We start from the raw sequence: 27,821 nt of genomic DNA, 5'->3' as shown, positions 1-27,821 counted from the left end.
ACATACTTTTTGTTTAACCGCTGGGCCAGAAATCGGTTGGCTGAGCTTACAGCACTTAAACCTCCACACAGAAATTCCATCTCCTGTCCTAGTCCGCTTTGTGAGGTTTATCTAGATCCCTGTGGGTTTTATCTAGATGATGAGGTTTCTATACAAACTGATGAGAAAGAGTGAGATGTACTTATTTTCCATACGCATACATATATTTGAAAAAGAGTGAGGTAGATATATAGTTGAAGGAAAAAAAAGAAATTTTTTTAAGTCCCCCAGTCATGACACCAAAGAAAATACATACAAAAAAATCCAACTTTATACTGAATTATGGGGCATTTATACAGTGATTTAAACTGATATCACAAAAGGAAAATAAAAAAATAAATAAATAACACTCCTACAGAAAGAAAAAAAAAAAACTTCAAAGAAAGGGAAAAAAAAATAAAAATCACCAGGCAACATTTCCAAAAGATGAGGAGAAATCCTTCAAAACATTTTTCAGCCTACATTTTTAAGACCTTTATCCATTCATAACATTGAAATGTGTTCCCTTCCCTGGACTTTAACCCATCCTTTATTTGGTTTTTCAGAAGCAGTGATTATGAAGACAAACAATAAGACCTGTACACACGTTGAAAAAGTAACATTAGCAGAAGTGGCGTTGTATTGCGTTTGAGAGTGTGTGTGTGTGTGTTTGTGAAAATGTGGGGAAAAAATTATTTTGAATGGTTGAGAGATGGTTGGCATAATTAAGGCAAACAAGACAACCCAATTAACCCTATTGAGTCAAGAAGAGGCAGGAAATGGATGGGTTAAAATACCAGATCTGGTATAAAGTAAATATCTTGTGTACTGGAACTGATCCCGACTTCAAAAGAGGAGGGGGGACAGTATGTTGTAGAGGTCAGTCAGGGGCCAGTGGGAACGAGAGTGGGTACTACTGGACTCAACAAAACATGATGGGGGGAGAAAAAGGGGGGCGGGGGTTAAAAATGAGACAAGTAGAGGACGATCATGAGAATGTGTGGAGAAAGCAAAGCCTTTACTTTGACCTGAGATTGAGTCGCACCTAGAGGGCAATGCTAGGTGCAGTGCTAGACAACAAGTACAAAAAGGATGCAGAAAGTACACACTCACACATCGAGCTAAGGTGTCCATTCCAAATAATAATAATAATATTAATAATAATAATAATATAGACATCCACAAAACAAATACAGGAGGAAAGATTTCATAAAAATAAAAGGCAATGAGCAAAATATAGTGTTACAGAAAACCTTTTGGGGTAACAGAAAAAAAATGTTTTTTTATATCTAAATCATTGTATTTTTTGTTGTTTTATTTTATTTTATTTTTTTAAACAGAGTTTGAAGATATAAGAAACGGACTGTAGTGGAGACCATAAAATACCGAACCTGAAGGATTTCTTTATATATAACATCCAAAAGAGAAAAAAGAATAAAATAGCAGCTTTTGTTCTGTACAGACATAGAGGCAAACATTTTTGAACCGTAAAAAGGTTTTTAAAAAAGTGACAAAACCATTGATGTGTATAAAAACGATCCTGCAGTCTAAAATACAACCGTAAGATCTTTATATGTGTTTGAAATGTAGAGAAACTAATGACTATTCCAAAAGAGACCTGCTGTGGTTTAAAAGTAGTCTCTAGGCTACTAAAATCCTATCCAACCCCCTTCTCGTTTTCTGTCTCAGGTCTTCACTTGTTTGTTTGTTTGTGGTGCCATTTATTTTGAACAGCAGTATCAGCGAACAGTGTTCACTTCCCACAAGAAATGCACACTTCAGATTAAGGTTTGAATAAATGAAAGCGGAGGCGTATCCCTTGATTGTGAAGTTCAGTGATTTGCAGTGTGAGACTTATGGTGCTTTTGTTTAGATTTTTATTATTAAAACAAAGACAGACTGAGGCTGTGATTCAGAGTTGGCTGACTCAAGTGTGTGATTCCCTCCGAAAGTTTTAGCTACGCTTGGATTTCAATGGACTTTTGGTGGTGCAGCAGAAAGTTTTGGTTAGCCAGCCATCACCGGCAACAGCACGCTGGCTTTTTAAATGAAATCCTCTGAAAATAAAGGTCCACAATGTATTATTATTTTCAATCCATCTGCCAATTATTTTCTTGATTAACTGACTGTTTGTTATATGCAACAGCAGAAAATAGGGAAGATTGCCCAAGATGATTTCAAAACCAAAAACATGTCCAGTTTACTATCACATTAGACAAAAAAAAATGCAAATCCTCACACGTGATGAGCTCAAACAAATTAAATTTGGGCATTTTTGTTTTAAAAAAACTGTCTTTAACCAATTCAACTGACAGAAACATTAACTTTAATTTCCTGAATTAAACAGACTTAGTCTTGCTTTTATATTAATCTCTCTATATGCAAATCACTTTGTAGAAATTTAGTCTTGTGTTTCTCCTCAAAGTACCACAAGGCTTGCTAGATTTATTCCACCCCCAATGCAGACGCTGCATATTCTGAGAAAACTTTGAGTGCAGGTGTGAATGCAGACCGTCTCAACAGAAACACTGTTTTCTGTCCTGTTATAACACCACACACAGCTGCTCTGGGAGCAGTTGGTACTTAACATAAACGTGAAGTCTGAATACCACCAAACAATTCAGGTGTACTTCCCAGACAGACTTTGAATCACAGCCTTAAACAAGAAGGGAGATCTGTATGAAATTGAAGAAAAAGCTTGATTTGGCAATAGTTTGGCAGACACACAATAGGCCCTCCTCTTCCATTTTGACCCGCCTCTGACGGGATCTACACCCATAGAAATAGCAACAGGAAAATTAAACAATGATCTTAGTCCAAACTTTCTAATTGAGGCATGCTCACATGACATGAGCCAGTCTGCTCAGAATGCAAACAAAGTCATTTTTGTTGGAAAGTCATTTAAAGATGGAGCCATACCATAATATAGAGAGAATCATGTGTTTGTATAAATACACGCTCAGATATCCACAACATCCTCTCTAAAATCATCAGGAAAAAAAGTGCTCTTCTGTTGGATTTGCTGGCAGATATGCTAGAAAAAAAAGATTTTCTTTAAGTTCATGTCTAAATATGTAAGTCAGGATGCATGCCTGTATTGTTTTCCTTCTTGAAGGACTTGTACAACAAAGACTGAAATACAGGCTGCACAGGAAGGAGTTCCCCAGTGTCGAGTCTGAGCCACCAAACTCCAAATGATTTAGCAGGTTTCTGTGCTATTTTTAGTTTTTAGAGTTTATGTTTGACCTTTAAGGAGTGGAGAGACCATCTACTGGCACACAGTAGAAGAAAGTCATTTCTTACCTCATCCATCCCTCCTTAAGAGATGGAGAAGAGGTTTGTGTTTACCCTGTGTAAAAAGAGGAGGAGGGGCTGGTCTGATATCAGCAGGCCGACGACTGGGGCAGTGGTAACGCCCGTTCATTCTTTCTGCCCCCATTCATGTGTGCATAGGGTTGCATCTCGTCAAAGTTGGGCCGCAGCACCACCACAGGCCCGTTGGCCGAAACATGTCCTGAGTGCTTGTCCAAGGCTTGGCCCGGGGCTGAGGCAGCCGGGCCCGGGGAGGAGGGGGACACAGGTCCCAGTAGTGGAGTACTAGGGCCTTGCATGGGGGATAACTGCTGGGTAGAGGGAGGCGGTGTGCCCCCTGAACACCCAGACAAGGGGGTGGCAGCAGCAGCAGCAGCAGAGGGCTGCCTGGTGGATGCAGGGTCCAGTGGAATGTTCTCCATGTTTTCTACCTCCATGTCCAGCTCCTCGGTGTCCGGCGGTTTGTTCTCCTCGCTGTAGAAGAAGCTCATTTCCCTGAAGGGGGGGTCCAGTTCATCTTTGATGCTGCTGATGATCTCCAGGAAGGACGGACGCATCTTGGGGTTATACTGCCAGCACATCCTCATCAGCTCAAACCTGCATGTGACGTACAAAAAATAAAAGGGTTAGTAATATACAGTGGAGTCTTCATTTAGGAATACATCAGATTTGTTCTAATACAACACACATATATTTTTTACCATGAACTTTAGGAATTTTGTACTAAAAAGAGCGTACTGTGTTGAAACAGACTTGGGAGGAAAAAAAGACTTTTCAAACTTCAGACACTTCTCATTTCTCACCAGCAGGTGGCAGGAGACACTGAAGTGTAAGCCATTTCAGTATGCTATGTCACTAAAACTCAGTTCACTGTATTGATCTTGAGAAAAAAAAACTTGATGCTGCGCTAGATTACTACTGTTAATTAAAGTGAATGTTTAATAGAGCAGATGCTTTGATTCATTTTGAGGTAGGAAATTCACTCTGAGACTGTCACAGAAGGAAAATCAGACACAAGAAGTAATAAAAACAAAGTGTTACATCCACATAAACAGGCTCAGCTTTTATGTTTCACATTTTGTCTAATATTGTGTATATATATATATATATACACAAATGTAATGTGTACACCTTTAGTCTGATAGCAACTCATACACACTAGAACAGAAAAATAACTCGCAAATACCTGCCCTCACCCCGTGGACCAACTGATTCATTTCATATTCAGATTTGTTGTTGACATGTACTCTACTCTGCTATTTCATTTAATACAGTCCAGCGAAACGCTGCATGGACTACAATCCATTAATTGATTACATCTATTACGTAAACTCAAAAACATTTTAAACGACAGTTCAAATTTAACATTTTATTTATTTATTTTTTTTTACTGCTACATTACAACAAAATGTAGCATGTACTCAGCAGCACAGTAAATCATAGTTAAGGTTACTGTGCCAGGCCAGCAGCCGAGCTTTGGGAATGTCAAAACAACATCATAAAAGGGAGAATTATTACAGTTTTGTGTGGTGCTACACCACACACCACAACTTCAATTATACACAAACAAGCTAAGAATACTCTCTAAGGCCCACTGACATAAACACCTCAGTCATCTCTCCTCCACTCCTGCTGTTCCCTCTCTCTTGTTTTCTTTCTCTCCCTCTCTCCCAGTGGTCTCTTTGCAGTCTACAACAGCCTCGGTAGCTGGGTGCCAGCTCCTCACTGCACTGCTGAGGAATTATGGGTAGAGCTTTCCTAAGCATGCGGCTCGCTTCATACTCTGAAGCAGCGGGAGTGGGGTGCGGGGCGGGGTGCGGGGGTGGCTCTGGCTTGTTTTTCAGCTGCACAGCAAGTGTTTTAAAGTTGACGTTCAGATGTCCAAACCCAGGCAGCAAAGACCTCCCATGAAAAGACGTGTAATGGTTGGAGCCGGGCCGGCGCTCCAGAGTAACCTGTCTGGTGAAAACTCTTCCCCCACCATCTGTTGCCGCACACGAGGCTTGTTGATGCAAATTTAGAAAACAAACACTGCAGTAAATCCTGACTTCTTGTCAGCATCCTGCCAATCATGGCACACACAGACACATGCTATTGCCATTAAGCTAAATTGACTTATATTTGACTTGTCGTCAGTGACGTTAGCCACATGCCATGTTCTTAAACTGGCATTAAAGGAGCTTCTTTTTTCACACCAGCTTTCTTTTTTTTATTTACTATGAACTATGTGTCTTTTTTCTTTTTTTAATCACTTGTGTTCATTCAGCTGTTCATGCATATTTGGTACGTCCAATTCCAGTTTAACCGCCCAAATGTGCTGTATATATAAAGCTTTACTGATTAAGCTTTACCTTTGAATGACAAAGATTGCGCTGTGGGTGCCTCAATTATACTTACTTTATACTTTTTCTGTTTTTGTGCTTTGTTTAGCTGTCTGCTATATGTACGTGTGTCTTTAAGTTTATTAAGAACTAATGTCAACTGTAGTCAAATCCCTTGTGTTACTTGGCCTAGAAAGCATATTCTGAACTTTTCTGTCCCACCAATAAAAGCAACGTGTTACAAGCAAATCACTGGTGTGATAGTATCAAAAAGGTGCTTTCAAAACAAAAAAATTTGAGGCAGTCCATCTGCACTAGTCTAGACAAAGCCAAAATTTCACCAGACTAAGATGAACAAAAGGACCTTGAGACATTCAGCTAAAATAAGAAACAGACGTACTTTCGGGGCAAGTGTGAGTGCAGACCAGTCTACAAACATTGATGGTAAATGTTTAATAAACCTGAACAGCAATCTCTTGCAACAGAACTGCAAAACTTCACACATGCAACATCCTTGGCGTGATGAAACCCTGATGTATAGTAGCACTGTAAGTGATACTGCACATTCCATTCAAGAAATCACAACGTTTAATATGATTGCAGAGTCTGTCTTTCATTTCGCACACGGGAGAGAGAGAGAGAGAGAGAGAGACAGAGAGAGACAGAGAGAGAGAGAGAGAGAGAGAGAGAGAGAGAGAAATGCACTTTTGTCTATAGGAAACTCTAGACAGAAACATGGGAAATCCAATCAATGACCCTCAGCTACCTGACCATGGGAAAGACAGTACTACAAGGAGGAGACATTCAAAGCTGTCCAAATATGACTCATCCCTCTCTCTGTTATCCGGCCCACTTTCTCCTCTTGTATCTTTCTAGTCGGTCTTTGTATGGACGTGTATGGACTGGCTTCACCACACTTAAGCAGTCTTTTGGAAATCTCCATTAAGTCACTACAGGAGAAGCGACCAGCGGCAGCAGCCTGACTTCCCCTCACAGACTGAGAGGCAAACCCCCGCCACCACCACCACCACCACCACCACCTCTGTAACACAATCCACACACTCCTGTAATCAGGACAAAACAGTCAGGCTGCCATAGAAACCAGAGGTCTGTGTCTACACAACACTCGACCCTTGTTTTTTTTTCTACTCGCGCTCTCTTTCTCAAGGTGAGGTCAGCCATGGAGAGTGGGAGGGGAGAGAGAGAGCAGAATGCCTTCGTATTGAGGTCAGAGAGGGAGAGGAGAAATGCATATATGCAGCGCTGCAAACTGACGAGCAGGCTGTGCTGTGTTTTCTCTTCTCCAACAGCCAGGGTGATTCATTAATGAATTAATAAATCTTGTCTCTCCCACTCCCTTCGCTGACGGACAGACACCATCGGCCTCCTCAAGCCCGTTCCCGGTGGCTGGAATGAGGGGCATCTTTCACACGCGGGTCATGGCATCCCTTCTATGGGCCCAGGCTGACGGGTGAGGAGGATTCTCTATGCCAGCTGACCGTCGGGGCCATGTCGTCAATGGGCCACATTTAACCTGTGACGTTAATGCCAGGCCTCATCTTGGCTCTACCTTAGCATACACACCACATGATATGCTACACACTTGGAACCATAACTTAAAATAGACGCCAGGCAAAATATTAACGGTGCAGACGGCATGCAAGGCAGTGGCAGTAGAGGATAAAACAATACATCCTTTGAGGGTGCTGTAACATAAACTGTGGAAGGTCTGAAATGGGTGATGTTACACAGTTATTGCAGTTATTGATCACAGATACAAGGGGGACTTACAGCATGTCAGGGCAGTTGTCAGGTTTGTCCAAGAGTCCTCCCTCCATGACAAAGCGCAGCACTTGTTCATTAGACATGCCCTGGTAAGGCTGTTCTGCTAAGGTAGCGATCTCCCACAGTACGACACCAAATGACCTGCGGTAAGAAATGAGACAACAGTTTTAGAAAATATATTTAGATTTTTGCCTCTCTTCTGATGCTAATTCAGTGCTGCTTACACTGAGTGCAACAGCAGAAAAGGTCTAAGGCTGCTGTGGTTAAGGCCAGCAATCATAGCACTTTGTTTATTACTTCTAAATAAATCTTACATTTAAAAAAAGGACAAAACTAGTGCTTTGGTTTTGTCTATTGCAACGCATTTGCCGCACGAAAAAGAGAAAAAACTCTTCTCTTATTGTAAAGACACTGAACAATCACGCACACTGTTACTCATTTGTACTCACTTAATTACATGTACTCAAAATCTATTTAATTAATTTATTGAATTGTACCTGATGAAGGTGTGAGGACCAAAACATCATTAATTAAGTACAAGTGGTTGACCATATGCAGAATTCTTCCTGTTCCCTCTTACAACAAATCTTGTACAGTAAACCTTCCATTTATATGAACCATCTTTCAAAGCATGCTGTAGTATTTTTGACTTTTAAATTGTGTTTTTCCTACCTTTCAGTATTTCTTTACTAAAAATGTGCTTACTTGCTTGAATTAGGTAAGATGTATATACTATACACCTTGCTGAATTACCACACAGCAATGTGGATAATGTGGCAATGCAACTATTGCAGTTAATTAGCTAATAAAGTCAAAAAAAGCTACACTAATTAATATTTTTTACATTAACACTTGGTCAAATAACAATATGTATTGTGAGAAAGAAGTATCACCCAATTCTGCAGATCCTCAACTTTTTAAGGCAATATTATTTCACTGTATGTCAGAGATCAAAACAATTAATTGATTAAGCCTTTAGTATTCTAAACTTGTGTTAAATTTAAATTCATTATTAAAACAAATATATATATTGTTCAGGTTGTTGTGGATTTATGTCCCCAAGTGGCGAAAACAACTTATAAATGCTGCTTTAAATACTATTATTAGTAACCCGTAAACAACAATTTAATTGTAACCTGACAACCTTGTTGACATCGTGTTAAACCTAAAACCTGGCAGCCTAAGAATTATGTGAGCTGTGTATCAGTGTAGCAGTCAGTGAATCACAATGATTTCATTACTGCAGGACAAGCTTCAGTATAGTAAACATCACCTCAGTTTCACCTCAAGCTACCTTGCACTGAGATTACTATGAAACTATTCATGAGGAAAATTCTTAACTTGACTAACAAAGACCACAATATTTGTTCACTCTTGCTAGTCATTTTTTCACCACTGGCATGAGTTCTGAGAGTAAACTCCACAGTCTTTAAAACAGCCTTATTACAACACTGCATATAACTGGCTGAAACAGCCTTGTACTGACAGACAAAGCCACATTCAGACAGCTTTTCTTGATCAACAAAATAAAAGTCACCTACTTGCGGATTCCTAAGGAGCCCAGAATGGGTTCGTCTTACACTTAAGTTCATCTGTACAACATCAAAGAGGAAGATGTAGTACGCAAATGTGGAGGTGGGTTTGTGCTGGCACTGCAACCTATTATTTGAGAACATCTGGAGCAGTTTAAGCCCACTCTTAGGGACTGACCCGTGGGACATTTTGAGTTGGGAAACAAAAACTTGCGAGGGAGCTAGTAAACACTTGTATTTCTCTACAACAATATCTCCCCAGATAGAAAAATGTGGCAGAACTGTGAGCTGAGATTTCACCGCAAGCTGGCATTAAAAAATGTGTCCGTAAAAAAAAAAAAAGATTTATCTTGTTCAGAACAGTATTTCTTTCACGGACAGAGGAATTTCCAGCGGGCCAGCTGGAAACCAAAAGATTTTTGATGGTTTTGGATCTACTAGCTGCTGTCATAGCATACACAGGAAGGATGGAGGGCAGGAAATGCATGTTCACACTGTTAAGTAAGGAATGTTGTTAAGAATATGGGCTGAGAAGTGATCTGTGTGTTTTTATAGTTTTGACTCAACAGCATGAACTGTTTCGGCATATCCACACGCACAAAGACACGCAATATGTAGACATTTCTGGAATACTTTGCAAGCTCCCTGTATTAGGGAAGGTTTATACATGTATGATGCAGGCTTCTGAGTGTGTGTGTAAGAGAGTGATGTGTTCTCATACCAGACATCAGACATTGTAGTGAACACGCCATCTTTCAGTGACTCGGGAGACATCCAGCGGACAGGCAGCAGGCCCTTCCCTCCTTTTCGGTAGTAATCCGTCTCATAAATATCTCTGGTCATGCCAAAATCTGAAGAGAAAAATGAAAACAGAGGTTGAGGAAGCCACTAAATATCACTCATTCTGTGTGGGAGAAGAAGCTCCTGAGAGCTCATCCATTCCCTCACCTCCCCCCTCTCTTTGTACATCTACATTAAGACTCCACTGCCACAGGCAGTCACTGAAATCCAAACACTTATTTTCTAGGCTGGTAGAGCAGGTTCAGCATTGAGCAACCAGGGAAGGCTGATGGCATCGCATTAACTTGACTTACCTCCAATCTTCACAGTGAAGTCCTCGGCTACCATGCAGTTCCTAGCAGCCAGATCTCTGTGGACAAATTTGTTGGCATTTAGGTACGACATGCCGTCGGCGATTTCCCCTGCCATCTGGATCATCTTTTTGAGCGGGGGCAGGACCTGGCTGGTAGAGTTCTGTGGCAGAGTTAGAGAGGATGAGGTGAGAGGGTGAAGAGCAGCAAAAAACATAGTTCATTTCATCTTTTTCTGCTTTCCACAACACTGGACACCGGTTACAGTTCAGCATTACAAAGTGAGAGATGGGATGCTGTGTGTGTGGAAATGTGCAAGTGGTTGTTGAAGAAAGGGGGACAGGATGTGTTTGTGCGCATGTGTTCACACATTAGCGTGTATGTGTATGACAATTCACACCATCACCTATTTCTGTAAGAGAGAGACAGCATCTGTTATAGAGCTGAAGTGTGTGTGTGTGTTTGTGTGTGTGTGTGTGAGAGAAGAAAAGCTGCTTACTTCTTTGCGCAGAGAGCGCAGGTGGCTCTTGAGATCTCCACGGGTCATCAGCTCCATAATCACCAAGGTTGGCTGGCCCTGAGACACCACGCCCAACAGTCGCACCTACACCAATCACAATACAGCACAGGTCAGAAGGGATGAGTCAAAAGCTGTGCTCCAAATCCAAATTACACATTCATTCTAGGCAGGTTTTTTTGTAAAGAAAAAGTGACAAGATAAAGTAACAGTCTAAAAAAATCTATTTTTGAGTGTGCCGTTGATACAATTTTCCCACAACGCAATGCAAAAATGAAATGTAAGAGATGCTCACAGATGGAAAAAACATTAAAACTAACAACAAATGGTGAAACAGCTCTAGGAACACCTCAGAAAACAACAAAAAATTATTACATTTTTGGAAAAACATTTGACTTTCTGTGAACTTAAAGTCACTGTTTGATTGATGATTTCCTGTTTGTATAAGATGGTTAAGTATATCGATTTTTTGGTGAAATAACCACAAAAACAACAAACTACAAAGATGAACATATAATGTATAGTGAGTAGGTAGTCTACTACCTTCCCTCTGAAGCACCCTAGGTTACAAGCAAAACATTTTCAAATGTTCATCTTATGCTTATATTAGAAAAAAACTGATTCTCTTTAACTTGCTTTGAAGATTGTAAAAAATCAATTTCCTTTAAATTATTCAAACTGAATTTAATAATTGAGTGTTTGGCTTTTTAGCAGCCAGACTTGATAAAAAGGTTGTAACACCAGCTTTCCAAAGGGAAAATCTTTAACACATCCGTTTAACGTAGTTAATGAGGCTGTGATCAAGCTGATTAGAGAATGTACACAATCTCCAGGAGGCTGAACCTGGCCTCGGGCTGTAGCTGCCTGAGTAAAGACAACCACAGTCTACTCAGCGCTCGTGACCTGCTGACACCTTTCTCTCTGATTTGTGCAGATTAATTAGGAAATAATGATTATCGGGAGGACTGTCTTGCAACTGGGTTCAGTATAACAAAATGTTGGTTTATTTTTAGCCATATTGTGATGATTTTCTTGCATTTATTTCAGGCTTTTCTCACTTTACTTTATAGGAAGCTATTTTAGTCCATGACTCTCTTACCACATGGTGACAGTTGAACTCCTTCATGACAGAGGCTTCGTTCAAAAACTCAATGCGTTCCCTCATGCTGGCCGACTCGTTGACCGTCTTGATGGCCACTCGTGTCTCAGGTTCGTCCTTGACCACTCCCTTGGCGATGCCTTCATACACCATGCCGAAGGAGCCCTGGCCCAGCTCCTTGTGCATAGTGATCTTCTCTCTGGCCACCTCCCACTCGTCCGGGACGTACACTAGCAAGGCACAACGGACAGCAGGTCAACAGCACGTACACACACTAAAATATAACAGAAAAGTTGAGAATATATTTGATAGTCTTACTCTCAGCAGCACTGAAGTACTCTGGGTTGACAGACGCGTAAAGAACTCCATTCCCCAATCTGTCGCTATTCCTGTTGACACAAAGATAGCAGAGTTAGTCAGCATGCAACTTTGACTGTGGATGGGATGTGTAATTCTCTCTTAGTCTACTCTTTACCACAGGGGAATGTTAATGAAAACAACACCTATTAACTCTAATTAACATTACACTGGTCATTAACTTTTATGAGCATTGTAAGGTAGATCAACATTATCAAGAGACTTTGTTCATGAAGATACTTGCCTCTTTTTGTTCACAAAGAAGAGAATTGTGGTGAGGCTGGCAATGAAAAGTGTCACTATGATGGGAATTATGATGACCAAGTAGAACGTAACACCATCATCTCCTGTCAGACAGAGCAGATAAATAAATGTGATCAGCACAGACTAAAAGTGTCAGGAATGGACAGTATTTATTGTGTGAGAGATGTCGCATTACGTTTGGGCGGAGGTACGTAGAAAAACACGCTCTCCGTCCAGGAGCCGTTTCCAGCTAGTGAGGTGGCACGCACACGAGCAGAATAATTCCCGGAGCCCAGGTTGGTCAGCCGAGCTCCTCTGTGCTCGCGGTAGTGCTGTCGCGACACACACTCGTGTTTCTCAGGCTGAAAGGAAACAAACACAAAAACCGTCAAGGATAACAGTCAAGGTCAGATGAGGAGAATAAAACTTTAAAAAATGCTCGACAGGGCAGAGAATCAGATGTATGAGTCCCGCTCCACTCAATATGTGTTTTGCTTATTGGTCCTTCACTCAGATGTTTGAGCCTTTGACTGTGCAGAATGATGAATGTGCTGAGATTTAAACTAGATGACTCCTTTTACAGGCCAATCATAGCTCAATATGCAACTTTCCAAAGTCTCCCATTTTTTTACAATTTAAGAAAATAGAACTTAATTGAACTTTTTTGTGAAAAAAAACCCCAAAACATATCAGGCACAAATTATTATTCCAAGAATTATATATACATATATTTTTAAGTATTTTGAAGGGATTTGGCTTACCTCAGTCCCCAGACGGAACTTGATCTCATACATCAGAATAAGTCCGTTGGGCATGATGGGTTCTAGCCAGTGCAGCACCACACAACCCTCAACCTTGTCACTCCTCTCAAAGATTACCTTTCCAGGGATGTCGTCTGCTCTGACTGTGAAACACACATACAAACTTATTACAAGACTGAGCCTACAAAGTGCTGCAAGAGACAGTGTTATATTGAAGGTGAATATTGTGCCACATTGTAGGTATATTACTAACCTGCAGGTTTGGTCCTGGAGAAGACGAAGGCTCCAGCACTGCAGCGCCCCACCTCCTCATTGCAGGCATGGAGGTCAATACGGTAAACGGTGAAGGGCCGCAGGTTGGGGATGTCTAAATATTCTGCTGTGCTCTTCTCCTCTGAGAAGGGGTACTCCTTGATAGGAGGAATGCCATCTGTGCTGTTTTCACCCGGGCCAAGGGTGGTGTTGCCCCTACCAACACCCTCATGAAACAGTGTGTTATTAGCCACACCGAAAACATCTCTACGTCGACGATCTGGTGGTCTGAAATACAGAAGGACAAACGAATGCAACTGCTGTGAGAAAGTTAGTTTGAGTAGTGAGCGCTTTTATGGCGATAAAATAAAAAAGAAAAGATATACAGTATGTCCTGGAAATCCTATTGTAACAAATAATTGTAGGTTTACAACTCCCAAAAGTATTTTTCACAAAGCTGAAGCATATCACTGAACCGGGTGGAGTGAATGTGTGTCTCGTATCTTTGCGTGTATGTGTGTGTGTATTTGTGCGCGCGCACGCCATGTGTCCAGATGCTGCAAACGACTCCCTGTGGAGCTGTGTGGAAGGATGAGGTCAGACAGATCATAGTGAGGTGGACAGACAGAGAGAGAAAAAGGGCAGACACATAGAGAGGTTTTTCCACAGTAAGAACAATAAAAAAAAGCTTTCTGTCCAACATATCCCAATCAACACTGAAAATGTGCAAAAGGGAAAAAGGAGAGAGAAAATATGGCTTATATTTTCATGACATCAACATTATGAAAAAAACTGTTCACTGCTAATGACCAGTTTTCAGCAAAGACACCGAGGGCATTGCGGTGAATGGACTCATGGTTACATGGTGAAGATGACGAGCTGTGGAGCTGCCTGGAGCTGGACATCGTTATTATTGAGGGTAGGCAGGCGGTGACAGCTGTGACTGTGGCAGCAGCAGAGGCACAACAGACGTCACAGGGCACCTTACCTTCAGTACCTTTAACTGTTACCTGTGAAACCTACAGGACAGTCGACTGAGACTAATGGACAAAGAGAAAAGTCCTGAGCTCTGATTGAGATGGAAAATGAAAGCTGTATTGACAGCAGGTGACAGCAGGTGATATACAGTACATGGAGCCCTTGCAGAGCTCTTGTGAGGTGATAAGTGTCTATGGGGTGTTTGGAAATGTAATGGAGAGCATGAACAACTGGCTAAGTTATATTACAGCATTTGAAACAGCTTATGATTCAGGGTTATAAATAATGCCGATTTTGTCCTCAACTAATTGATTAATTGTTTAGTCTATTAATTTTGAATAACAGCAATCGCAATTTCCTAAAGCCCAATGTGACAACGAAAAATTGTTTGTCTTTTCTGACCGGCAGTCCAAAACTCAAAGATATTGAATTTACTATCAAACAAAACAAAGAAAAGCCGCAAATCATCACAATTAAGAAGCTGGAAGTTGCTTAAATTTTTTTTAAATCAATCAGAATGCTGCCGGTTCCCTGTTGATCGACTTATCGTTTCAGCTCTACCCAGGAGGAATAAAAAGCTAAACCGAGAGACCTAACTGAGCAATGCTACACTCAAGCATCTGTTGTGTTTGAGCAGACATACACCTACAGCAGGAGTGTGCAGACACAGACGGATCCGTGGGAAAGACCAGTCGCACTGACATGTCAACATTCCTCTATGACGGTTATTACTGGTGCGTTACAATCCAGCACTGTAAAAGTGCTACTGTTACTACATCAAATATATATATATAAACTGACACCAGAATAAAGACACACATGCGTGAGACTAGTAAATCTTGAGCTATCCTGCGACGGCCCGCTAGAAGAAGAGAAAGAAAGACCTCACAGAGAAGCCAGATGAAAGAAAACTTGAGGTATCTAATTTCTGTATGTGCAATGAGAGTGTTATGGGTTAGGCAGGCCAGTCCTAACACTGTGAGAAGGATCCTCAGTTGACTGAAGCATGACCTTATAACTAGTGAGTTACTACAGTTGGTGTCCTGACCTCGCCTGCTAAAAAAAGATCTACCTTTCACGCAATGCAATCCAGAGAGGAAAGCAATGACTGGGGCAAAAAGAGCACATTATTGGGTGCTTGGCAGCAACACATACTGCAGGCTCACGAAGAGGAGCGGAAGATCTCTTGATCTGACCGATGAAGAGGTAACTTCATCTTGTATGTACTTGTCATGAGTTTCAACATCTGGTGCTGACATAAATAAATAAATCCAGTCAGCTGATGAAAGGTTTTTTGATTGTACCACAAGGTCTCCCAAACAGCCATCCTCTTTGTGCAACCACCCTCCTCTCCTCCAGTAAATCAGTCTGCCTTCCTTACTTTCTGTTTGTCTTCTAGCGCTGATGGGGCTCTTCCCTCATTCATTTAAATTCCAGATGGATTCACTGTACATTTCCTGGCAGCTGTCTCGCTCCACAAAAAAAAAAGAAGAAAAAAAAAACCCGCACAAAGAGAGCGTACAAGGGGAGGAGGAGAGTGGAGTGGCGAGTGGAGGGGGACAGAATGGAAAACATTTCCTCTTCTTTCTGTTTCTGTTTTCACCCGCCCTGTTTCCCCTCACCCTGGTTCTAAACCCTGAACTTTTGAAAAAACCCCCCAGATTTTCGAGGCCTTTCCCTGAAGTGGTTTGTAATAATGCTGGCTCTGTTACAGTGGAGAGTCTGTGCATACACAGGCTGAGCCCTTCGCTGCAGGCCCAGGACCTGCCACTCGCCTGTTTCCTAGACAGCTATACTATAACAAATCAACACAGGCAGAGAGTGGAGGAGGATGGGGGGGGGGGCCCAGATATGAGTCCAATTACAATAGAAAGCTATGTTTTATTATTCTTCCTCCGAAGACATATCGATCCAATTCCACAAGAGCACTGCAAAGGAAAAGAGAAGGGCACCCTAACACTGAATGAATCGAATGAATGAACTTTGGAGGCTCCCAGGAATCGTTTAAAGCTATGGATTTATAAGATACCTGCTGAGGCAACAAGTTTATCAAAGGTCTCCATATTTCACTGCGCTGGATGTCGGAGATGGAGTGTTACGGCGCCAGTTCCTAAATATGCACAGATTGTGTGTGACTGTCTGCATGAGAATAAAGGAGTGTGGGAGAAGAACCAAGCGGGACTCTTTGAAACAGTGAAACATCCTTAGCCACGAACAAGTTAAATGATAACAGAACACAGATGTCAGTCCCTATTGTGGGGAACAAAAGCCTAAGCAGCTACGAGCGCACAGCCAAAACTAGGCCCTTCAGACTCCTTAATCACATCTCTCTCCTGGGTTTGTTTGTGTTGCCTAAATTGCTGCCTGCTAGGTCCTAACATCCCCCCGTGCCACGGTTGCCACGGAAACAGAAAGCCACAAGCGCACTAAGAAGGCTTTGGATCCTACTCAGCAGGTCTCTTCATCCGCACCGCCCGACAAGAAGGGCCGAACCCAGCGGGCCAGCTCAGTCCCCGTCCGGTCCCATCTACGCCCCCATTCTTGGGTTCTGTCAGCTTCACAGAGGAGCCATTACACCCGGGCCGCCACCTCATTCCTCATTTCGACCCATCAAGGCAAACAAGTTCAGCTCTCCACAGAGTGAAAGGAGGCACAGAACAGGAGCAGTAAACAGTTTAAGGAGATCACTGTGAGGCTGATATTATATATCCACTCCATCTGTGGCTTACTATACCTTGGCAGAAAGATGGCATTGTGGAGGAAGTTCTCAAAAACTTTAAGAAAGACGCGGTCATCTTTCTCCCGGTCCTTCTCCTCGGGTGTCTTCTGGCAAGCACAGCATGGGCCCTTCTCTGCCCCTGCCAGGTCTGACTTGGTGGGCTTGGTGTTCTCTTCCATGTCCGTGAGCCCTGTGGCTGGGATACGGATCGGGATCTTCAGCTCTGTTTTAGGAGAAACCAAGAGTTTAGGGATGGGCAGCAATCTTATATAACATATTTAACATACAGGCATGAGAGCTCAGAGAATACAAAAGATGGTTATTGTTTTATAGAACGAGTAACACAGACCTTTGGAGCAGTAGTTGTGTTGGTACAGCTCCCTGTCCTCAGGCTGCTGCTGCCAGCGGACAAGGTAGTAGGTCAGGTTGCCGTTGGGAAAAGCTGGAGGTGACCACTTTACCACCAGCTTGGTTGAGGAGTTGGCAAATGCACGGGCGTCTTTGGGCATAGACGGCACTGCAACAGAGTCAAAGTCATGGTATGTTATATTAAAATGATGTTGCCTGTTCAGGTACAGTAATTAGTAAGAGGATTGCATTACCATCACAAATTTACAAACAGCATTAGAAATAATCAACAACTGCAGTATTGGACTGATAGTCAGACTTACTCGATGGGCGTGTGCGAATGTAGATTATATCACTCTTTGCCCCAGTAATGTGTTTGTCCTCCACCTGCAAGGTAATGGCCTTCACAAAAATAGCATACTGGGTCCAGGGCTTAAGGTGATGAATAGTGACTTCTGGGTCAATGTTTTTATCCTGAGGGAGATCCACATCCACCATGTGCCAGCTGTTTGAGCCACAGCCATCCTGGCCGTCAAACTCTGTGATGTTCTGGAAAGGGCTGGTGAAGACACAAAACATGGCTGTGACATTTACAAAAAAATTACATTTACTCCTCTCAGAACTAACAGTTGGTATGAAAGTAAAACACAGACTGTGCCAATGGGTTTTCATATTTTAGGCCATTATTTACAAATGTTGTGTATTTTACATGACTGCCAACCACTTTCCAAAGCATACCATTCAGTTTTTGATTGATTATCAACCTTCGAGGTTACCAATTGTTTCACTGTGTTCCAGCTGAATAAGAAAATCTGACAGGTAATTAAACCAACCGATCTCAAAACAGTAAGCACACATGGATGTTGTGAATAGGATGTTGTAAATTTAGTTTATGTTGCATTAGAGGAATGCTTCTATTTGTTATTGGAAATCAGAATTCCTCAAAAGCAAGAGAAGCTCAAACACCGCCTTTGGAAAATGGTTGGCAGTAATGTGAAGAGTACAGTAAAGTTATTATTGATCGAGGTAAAATATGGAAAACCAAACCGATATGATCATCTAAGATTTTGTCTTCATAAAATTATGGAAATGATTTTGAGAGGAACCCTGTGTGTTTGAAACCTTAAGTTCTGACTTTAAAGAAACATGCCAAAGTAGAGTCTCTGCCCCAATGTAGAGTTAATTATATAATATGATGGTGTTTTAGAAAAGATAATGACTTAGTAGGTGAATGAGGACTCACGACTCCTTGTAGTAGACTATGAAGCTGATAAGGTCTCCATAGTCCGGTGGCTGGTAGCGCTCCCATATCATCCTGACCTTATGGCTTGATGTATTGTTGGACTTGAACTTCAAGATGTGACTTTCACCTGTATTGTCAGAGCAGGACCCTCAATGAGACACATGTAAAAAATGAAGAAACCTATCCTTGGTTTTTAATGACCTCCGTCATTGAATTAAATCACAGATTGTTTCTTCTTTAACGATCACTCACAACAAAAACTTCAAAATCTGTCAAAGTCTATATGAGTATACTCACAGCTGGCTCTTTCACCATTGTTACGGAAGTCCCCCTCCTCTGGCTTCACAGTTATGTTCGTCTTTTCCCACATCTTGTGGATCTCAGACATGCAGAGTTTGGGGTTCCGACGGAAGAAGAGACGTCCATTCAGAATGGTCAGGTTGTGCTGGCTCCAGTCCCACAAATACTGCAAGTGCTGGTTGTTGATGGCGGAGAACGCATACATGCTGATAATGGGAGGAGATCAAGAGGAGGTTAAAACCATCTCATAGAGATCAACAAAATGTGTTTTTTATGGTTTCATGGAAGGTGAAGTGTTGGGGCATGTGGCTAAAAAAAGTTTTGCCACCTGGTGGCAACGTTAAGCACTACCAGAGTTGTGCATTACATGAGCTCAGGTATGTATGACAACGAGCCTGGGTTTGTAAAGAGGACATGAAACAGAAACGGTGCCATGCTAACACTGAGCACCAGCAGACCAAGTAACACAAACAGAACACCTCCAGAGCAAAGGGAATGCCTGCCATCCTCAACAGCATTCCTCTGAGTGAAACTTTACCCTGGGAGAAACGACAACAAGAAGGGCGACAGGATTTCCCACGACCCCTTTGGCCATTACCAAAAAAACTTTCCCTCATATCTAAGACTGCTGCTGATAGCAGAGATAAGGCAGGGGTGACAGACCTGAGACTTTCCATTCAGCTTTGTAGCCATACTCACTTATCTAGCTCGTCTGAATGATTTCTTTTACATTTATGTTCACATCCACCATCCAGTACAGACGCTCATTCAACAAGAAGTCACTCTGACATTTATGTAACTTCAATGATATGTTGGTGGCAGCCTCCCTACTGGGCTGTGGTTTGCTCATGTCCTCTTATTCCCTCAGTCACCGCACACAAGCATGCACACATTTACAAGCAAAATGTGCAGACAAACAGCGCAGACGAGCCATACTTGTCGATGAGTTCCTGCCCATTGATGTAACGCAGGCTCTTGAGGAAGGACAGCGAGCCAAGTGCGTGGGAGTGTCGAATCTTCACATAGCCCGTCACTCTCTGGATCAATCCCATGAAGCTCTCCAGCTCAGACGCTATGTTATCTGAGGACAGGGGATAAACATAAATACATAGTATATGAAAGCTGCATTTTAAAATCCACAGGGACCTCTACTGCTACTGTGACCACCTAGAGTAGCTCTTAATGCAAATATCACAGTGAGCACTTAAAAGTGTTATCATATGGGGAGATTAGCTTGTGAGCCACACGTCAACTGAGCAAATAAACAGCATTATAGCATAATGTGATAATTGGGTTAGAGTGCAGGAAGCAGATGTAATGTTGATTTGGTGGCCCTCATTGTGCCTCCCAGGAGCGTAGACCACCAAGCTCTACTAATTTATGTCTTAGTAATCACAATATACGCTGGCCAGTTATGTGCAACCAACTGTAGAGTTTGGATACAGGATTGCTCTAGCATATTGTATGATAGCCAAAATATTCTATGTAGTGTTGGCTAATCTTTGTGAACACAGAATTACTAGTGTGTATAATCTGCGTGGTTACTGCTGATGTTGTAGTTTTGTCCGCTAAAATTTCCTGGGGTGTAGCATGATCTATAAAGCTACGTTACACTGCAAAATCGACAGTATATGTGGTGTTAAAAGCACTCACTTCCACGGCGAATGTTGATGTCCAGATTGCCTGCAATGATGGTGCAGTCCTTCAGGGACTGAGCAGCATCCACAGAGTCAATCACTGGGGATGTGCAGGGCTTATCACACGGGCCATTGCAGGCACTGCATAACATACTGTATAGAGAAGAAGCAGACGGAATGAGAAGAAAGAGACCTAAGTAAAAACTGTAAAAGAATGAGCAAAAATCTTAACGTGAACTTTTCTACCTCACCCTGAAATCATTCGTCCACTCCCTAGCTCCCAAGCATTCCAAAGGATTCAGGCAAATAAATTCACTGCATGATACAAGGTCACCTCTCACACAGAGAGTTTAATCTTTTATGGGCCCTCATCTGAACTCGTGAGAGAGTGACTCACAGTATTGACCTCAGAGACAAACAGCATTGGTATGGCCAAAAAAATACAGCAACAGCAAGTCGGCATGGAAAGTTTGGGAATTGACGAGACAAAACAGGGCGGAAAAGTTGCGTGGAAAGAAGTTTTCTTATTCTAAGTTAATGTCAAACAAAGGAAATGTCAGGTGGACATTTCAGCGGTGTCTCTTTTTAAAACCTTTTAGTTTTAATTTGTATAATCTACAAGTGCTGAGTGTCACCTTTCACTCTCTCTAAACAGTCAAGGAAAACTAAACTTGAATCATTAAAAGCCCAACATGCTCTTAACCTTTAGCACTTCCAGCTTTGAGACCTACTTTAAGAAAAAGGACCTGTAAGGGCCAGGTCAGGGGAAGGTCAAGCTCAAGGATACTTTATGCAAATGAATTCATTATGCCGAAGTACACAGTGAACACGAGTGGCTTTAGTGTCTGTGAATACTGAAGAGAAACCGTAGTGCTACTCAGAGAAAAAATAACCAGGAAATAATACTGACACCTCTGGCTCTCTCTGTGAAAAAGATCAGGTTATGATCCTGTTCAAATATAGATCTAGAATAATCTAGATCTAGAAAGAATTCTTAGGCCTTGAGAAATCTTAAACATAACGTACGCTTACTTTTAAGCAGCTCTTCCTAATATTTTGTACATTCAGTGTGTCACCTGGCATGGCATTTTTAAGTCATCAGCCCTAAACTCAAAGTGAAGGGTAAGTCTTTACCGATTAGTCTCGTTGCGTGTGAAGCCGGAGGGGCAGTCGGGCATACATTCTCCCCTGTGGATGACAAAGTGAGTGTCACCAGGCAGGTGCACTTGAGAGCACAGGTCCATGGTGATGCAGCGCCAGCCCTCAAACTTGTAGGTGTCTCGGGGACAGTCTGGCACACAGCGACCCTCGTGGTGGTAGTGGACGCAGGCAGAGCAGGCCATGTCGTTGTTGGGCTCGGTACAGCTGCCCAGGCACTGGCTGTGGCAACACTCCCCCTTGTCTGTGCAGGCAAGCTTGCAGTGTCCTGGGCATACTGGAGGAGACAGAGAAAGATGGGGAAGAGGTCAGTTTTGGGTGTGTGTGTGTGTGTGTGTGTCTGTGTGCGTAAACAGTCTGCACGCTATCACAACAAAGTCAAGGATGATAGAGGTCAAAATGATACAAAACTAATACAAAAGCACAGATTGTGATTTAAATTGTCATGTACAAATATGGTAACATATTGGTAACAGGCCAGAAAAAAAATTAAATGAGATTTAAGATACTGTACATACTATATACAGTTACAAGTTTATTAGGTCCAGTGTTTAAATGTATTACATAATACACAGGGGTGATTCATCTCATTTATATAAATGAAGTGGAAAAAAATAATAGAAACACGTGTCAGTATAACACAATACAATTCAGTCTCATCCCAAACTGCAGCCTCCAAAATAATCATAAAGTTGAATCAACGGTTCTCGTTTCAACAAAAAACTAAACAGTATAACCTTCATGAAGGTAGGATTTATTGCCGGACTGTTGTATTAGAAGACATTAGCTTTAGCTAGGTGTACCTAATGAACTCCAGTGTGTAACATTTAAGAGGCTCTATTTGCAGAATTGGAAAATAATATTCATAATTATGATATGATAGGGGCGTTTGCGTTTCGTGGTGACTGTAGTTTGTGTGCATGACATGGAAATGTTGGCAACAAGTGAAGAGGCCAGCAGCAGCGCAGTGGAGCAAAAGGAGAGTCACAGAAGAACTGTAGTGGCAGCAGGGTTAAAAATCTGTGCCATTTGTTTATGTAAAGCGCAGAGCTGGCCTCACTTAATGTGATCACATCTAATGTGATCACCCAAAGTATCTATTCCTTGACAGCAATTTGAAAAACAAATTCCTGCTAGAACATTTATACTCGCCTCTTGTCTTTAAACCAAATCATCAATCAAATCAGTGGATTGGTGAGATAAAAAAAAACACAATATATTATCCTATTTCATTAATATTCCTAAAATGGAACAAAGACTTTGCAGCTTGAACAAAACTCTCACTCTAAGAAAGAACTACTGTACGTCCTTCCAGGCTGTAAGAAAAAAATTACAGTAAAATGATTGCGTGGGGTGTTTCAAATTAAGCTTGAGCAACATGAATAATAGAACCTCCTCACTGTATACTGAGCATCACTGAGAAACCAAAACCCATGACAATATGTTATCAATAACAGCATTTTCCCGTAGCTTGGAACAGACAAATAGTACATTTGACAGATTGTGCATCCCGACAGTTTGTCAGATTTATCTAACAGAGCTTACAAAATGACCATTAATGTATCAGCCTCAAACCCCTAGAGAAGAAGTCTTTCCAAATCCAAACTCTGAGACAGAGAAGACAAAAGTACTGATTCGGGTGAGAAGAAACAAGAAAATTAGATCAGCGCTTGTTTGTAGATTCACCAACTATTTCTGAAAATCTCATCAGCTTTACACTTAAATCAACAGTGACACAGACAAAAGTGGAAAATGGAAAGCATCTGTTTTTAATGTTCAAAAGCATTTTCACTGTAGCCTATTTATAGGAGGAGCACTTCTGAAAAAGCAGATGTAAGGTGAAGAAAGCAGATGACTCCCACTGTTAACTAATCTTGACACACTGCAGGCAGGAGTGTCCTAGTTTCAAATGAGTCCACTCCATAGAAAAAGCACCTGGCGTGTGTGTGTTGTATGTATGAATGATCGTGAAAGGCCTGGTGACAAGGTGTTTTTTGCTAATGATTGTTTCCTTTTGGCGGAGTCTCTCAGATAAAGAGCTGCTCAGGGAAAGACTGAGTCAAGGGTTCGGGTTTCTTTGGGGAATAACAGATAAAAAATCTATCCTTGTTAAAAAATCTGCATTGTTTTGCAATTAGAAATTGTGCAGCCCCCCCCCACGCCCTTGTGTTGTTTGTGTATTTAGAGACTTAAGTGTTTACTATTTATTGTTATGCTCTTTGTTATTGCTGCAAAGCAAATTTCCCCACAGGGGCAATAAAGCTGAATTGAACTACATTGAACTGAAATAAGAGGCACAGCACTCCTGGTTCCTTAGCAACCGCCTCCTGGTGCAAAGCCAGAGCTGGAAGGAAATGTGCACACACACGCAATCATACACTCTCAGACACTAAAACACACATTTCACGACTCTCTTTCATGTGTGTTATTATCATTTGCAAAACTGTGACACCAAAAATTTCACTTCATTGTCTGCAGTGACATTGTTTCAGCCATCATCATAAAGTACAACTGGTTAAGAAGAGTATGCATGTGTGTGTGTGTCTGACATGTGTGCACATGCATCTTGGTATGTGAATATTTTTGTGTGCCGGAGAGAAAGAGGAAAAGGAGATCTGCTTGTTTATTTGCTTTTAAATTAAACACGGGTGTCGGAGCATCGCTGGTTCGCTTTGTGAATCAGTCAAGAGAATGAAGCCGGCTGTTGAGCTAATCTCTTGATGAATATTTCATGTTGCTTTACAAAACATCTGTATAGGTTCAGAACGTGAGCAATGCTGCAGAGCAAGCACACGCTTCCACAGTGCCAACTCCAGCTTGGCTTTGCAGGGGAAAGGGGAACGATCAGTCCCACTCCTGACAGTGTCTCAAATACCTGCCATGCTTTCTCACATTCAGTCAAATCTTATAGTGCAGAGGAGGTGAAATCTGTTTGGAAATTCCATCATACGGTGGCCGACAGGGGCAAATGCACTATATCAGCCCAAAACCTTTCCACCAGGAGAAACATGCTGCAGCTTCAGAAACGCATACCAAAATCCAAAGCAAATACAACAATGGAAACGTGCTGCAGAAGAAAAATGTGCCACGGAAAGCCAAAACAAATATATTGACGGCATACACCCTCCAGAAACAATGCAAGATCAAAAACACATAGAGTCCAAAAATAAATGCAACAGAAAAATGCTCCATATCCAGTGAACACAACAGACATTTTCTGGCCTCAATAGAATAGAAAAGCATAAAAAGCTAAATAAATAAATGAATACAATGTCATTGCACCAGAATAGGGGTAATATTGCACACAAGTTATTCCATGTGAATGTAATTATAAGTATTGCACTTGAAAAATGTGTCTGAAAAAATGTGATTATTCATTTGAGCCAGGTTTTCAGTAGACAGTCTACATATTGCACTTGAGAGGTAATTTCACTGATTGTTGGAGTTAAGTGTTCTTATGGCCCGGGGAAAGAAACTGTTCTTAACTCTGGTGTTCTGTGCTTTGAAGGTCCTGTAGCACCTTCCAGAGGGCAACAGGTCAAACAGGTGGTGACCAGGTGACCAAGTCTTTTAGGGTGTTTTCTGCTGAGGCAACGGGGCGTACAGATTTCTTCCGGAAAGGGCAGAGGGATGTTGATGACCCTCTGAAGAGCTCTTCTGTCTGCTGTTGAGCAGCCACAGTTGTCTGGAACATGTTGTCCATGTATTGAATGTGTTGTGTTTTCTAAATAAAGTTGAAAAAAATAATAGTACAGGGATCTCTCTCTCTCTCTCTCTTGGGCTCTCTCTCTCGGGTCAAAAATCAAGCTGCTCCACTTAGTGCTCCACCTAGGCCGGAGAACTTTAGTTGTGTTGACTGGATATGCAGCGTTTTTGAGGCATTTAGCTTGTGTGTTTTGAGTTTGTATCGTTTCTGTATTTGCAGCATGTTTGCTGTTAATGTATTTGTTTTGGCTTTCCCACGCGTTTTTTCAATTGCAGCACATTTCCGTTGATGTATTTGTTTTGGTATGTGCTTTTGAATTGGCATCGTTTCTTAAGCTGCAGCACGTTTCTCCTAATGGAAATGTTTTGGACCATTGTAGCGCATTTACCCTTATCAAACAGAAAAAACAAACAAAAAAATCTAATCTTATGCAGTAGACTTGATGGTAAACAGTAGATTGTTCAATACACTGCAGCGTGTCAGGACTTTCCAAAAACTTAACTGTCTGTAGGACCTTGAAATTACACAGCAATTACTGCGCTGAAGAGTATTTTAGTGATGCCATGAGTAAGTAGAGTATTTAGCTATATAGCCTTTCCTGTGCTATGTATAACTTCACACTACATACATACCGTGAGCTGACTTGCTCTGTGGTACTTCATGAATAGGGTATCTAACTATTCTGGATCTGGTCCAAAGAAAATGGCAAAGATCTTTTTTTAAAACGAGAGAATCAAATGCCAACACACACAGGTTCTCACATGGCAGCTGTGATTTGATTGGAAATATGACGCTGACATTAGTGAGTTTAAAGCACGCGGATCAGTGTTGCACATTTGCAGAGTGAGAAGAGAAAAAAAAGGGAGAAACATCAGCGCGGCTTAATATTCTTGGAATCCTACCAAAAGGGGGCAGCCAAGGCAAACTCTAATGAGCCTTATTGGAGGAGGTCCCTTTCCTTCTGCATCATTTTAACAGATTCCTCAATGAAGAGAAATTCCAAACATGCATACCTTCCGCCAGAAGAAAGCAGAGGGAGGGGGAGCTACTGCCTTAAATCCATATAAGTCGACCCGGTTTCACTGTGTGACCAAACAACCCGTGGTATCAAGGATACAATCCACTATTTATAGATGCTCCTAATGCGGCCCTATTTCCACGCTGCTGCTCTCTACACATAGCTATGCAGGGCATTGTGGGTTTCCACTACTTCAAAGGAAAGGGACTACCTAACAAGGGGCTCCTCTTAAGATAAGTCGTCATCATCCTTGTAGTCCCCTGAGTGGATGTTAAATATGAGCAGGAATAAATTAGAAGCATCAGCACATTGAGATTTGACCCTGTTTAAGTACATGCTGCATTACATTTAGCAACTGTTGAAAGACAAGATGGCAGAGAATAAACTGTAAAAACAAAAACTGACAATGATCTGAGGCTGCAGAGTCAAATAAGTCAAACTGCTGGGAGTGGGGGTAGGGAGGTTTATGATGTTGTTCCTCTCATACAGTAGTTACACAACCCCCCTCCCTCCTGCTCTTTCCCTGAGCAAACACAGTCAGGTCAGACACCATAGCCAACCACCAGCCTGTCCCTGCCGTTCACCAGAGCACTGCTACACGTGAATTGGCCGGGTCCATTTTATCAATGGTAAACAAGACAACAGTCAGCGCTGAGGAGTCTCCTTCTGAGCAGCTGGTGCATCCTTCCATCCGCCATTAAACACAGCCGCAGGGGGAGGAAGACGCATCACTAATAGGCTGAGAGACAGACATTTGGACGTTTGCCTTTTTTTTTTGTTCTAAAGGTATCCTCCAGTCGCTGGTCTATGTGAAGAATCTTCAGAATGTTTCAGGCCGCAGAGGATACAAGGGGGAGAATGTTAATCCCTTGTTCCGCTGCAACAACACAATAACAACTTCAGGAATTGCTAAGGAAACCTGAGAAGAAGAGGCTATTTTAGCTACAAACATGATCATGGAGGTGTAAATTGAGATAAGAAAACATAGAACTGAAAATGAAAAAAATAACATGAAAGTATCAGTTGCGGATTTAAAAAAAAAAAAAAAAGAGCATGCAGCAAATGAAGAGGCAAGCATCAAATGTATTCCTCCGTCAGGCTGGCCTTGCCTTCTTTAAGTGCATGCGAGGGGGGGATCAGGGTCATGTGACCCAGAGCCCTTCAACCATGCCTTACCCCTCCTCTTTCCCCACAGTCTGTACTAACAGAAAAAACAGCTTCAATCTGATAACATGATGGCTAGATTTCAACACTGTCTGCCTAGAGAAGGGTGTGTGTGTTTGCGGATGTGCGTGTGCATATGTGTGTGGTAGGATGATGGGTTAGAAGGCCCAAAGTTGGATTCTCAAATAAATGCATTACTTTATCAAATAGGCACGCCGGTGCTTGAGAGGAAGAGGATTGCAGTGCAGCAATGCTCCTCATC

The 27,821-nt window shown here is 41.8% G+C and overlaps 2 protein-coding genes across 2 annotated transcripts in view; one reads left to right on the top strand and one right to left on the bottom strand.

Annotated features, from left to right (window-relative positions):
• pgpep1l (pyroglutamyl-peptidase I like) overlaps positions 1 to 25,229 on the top strand; it is a 29,758-nt gene extending 4,529 nt beyond the window's left edge. The window contains exon 6 of the mRNA XM_051382563.1: positions 25,180 to 25,229. The gene's annotated coding sequence lies outside the window, so the exon portion shown is untranslated. The remainder of the gene's footprint in view (positions 1 to 25,179) is intronic.
• The window catches only part of igf1ra (insulin-like growth factor 1a receptor), a 76,764-nt gene continuing 49,235 nt past the window's right edge, over positions 293 to 27,821 (bottom strand). The window contains exons 3-21 of the mRNA XM_051382543.1: positions 21,648 to 21,948; positions 20,530 to 20,666; positions 19,813 to 19,957; positions 18,874 to 19,082; positions 18,577 to 18,703; positions 17,657 to 17,892; positions 17,335 to 17,502; positions 17,001 to 17,208; positions 13,290 to 13,576; positions 13,037 to 13,179; positions 12,472 to 12,637; positions 12,277 to 12,379; positions 11,994 to 12,064; positions 11,676 to 11,905; positions 10,559 to 10,663; positions 10,063 to 10,222; positions 9,690 to 9,819; positions 7,443 to 7,577; positions 293 to 3,927 (exon numbers count right to left, since the gene is read on the bottom strand). Of these exons, the coding sequence (XP_051238503.1) occupies positions 3,402 to 3,927; positions 7,443 to 7,577; positions 9,690 to 9,819; positions 10,063 to 10,222; positions 10,559 to 10,663; positions 11,676 to 11,905; positions 11,994 to 12,064; positions 12,277 to 12,379; positions 12,472 to 12,637; positions 13,037 to 13,179; positions 13,290 to 13,576; positions 17,001 to 17,208; positions 17,335 to 17,502; positions 17,657 to 17,892; positions 18,577 to 18,703; positions 18,874 to 19,082; positions 19,813 to 19,957; positions 20,530 to 20,666; positions 21,648 to 21,948 (3,587 nt within the window). The 3' untranslated portion in view covers positions 293 to 3,401. The remainder of the gene's footprint in view (positions 3,928 to 7,442; positions 7,578 to 9,689; positions 9,820 to 10,062; positions 10,223 to 10,558; positions 10,664 to 11,675; positions 11,906 to 11,993; positions 12,065 to 12,276; positions 12,380 to 12,471; positions 12,638 to 13,036; positions 13,180 to 13,289; positions 13,577 to 17,000; positions 17,209 to 17,334; positions 17,503 to 17,656; positions 17,893 to 18,576; positions 18,704 to 18,873; positions 19,083 to 19,812; positions 19,958 to 20,529; positions 20,667 to 21,647; positions 21,949 to 27,821) is intronic.

This window comes from Dicentrarchus labrax, unplaced genomic scaffold (assembly GCF_905237075.1).
Source record: "Dicentrarchus labrax unplaced genomic scaffold, dlabrax2021, whole genome shotgun sequence".
Lineage (NCBI taxonomy): Eukaryota > Metazoa > Chordata > Actinopteri > Moronidae > Dicentrarchus > Dicentrarchus labrax.
The sequence above is the reverse complement of the archived record's forward strand: the minus strand, read 5'-3'. Positions and strand labels throughout refer to the sequence as shown.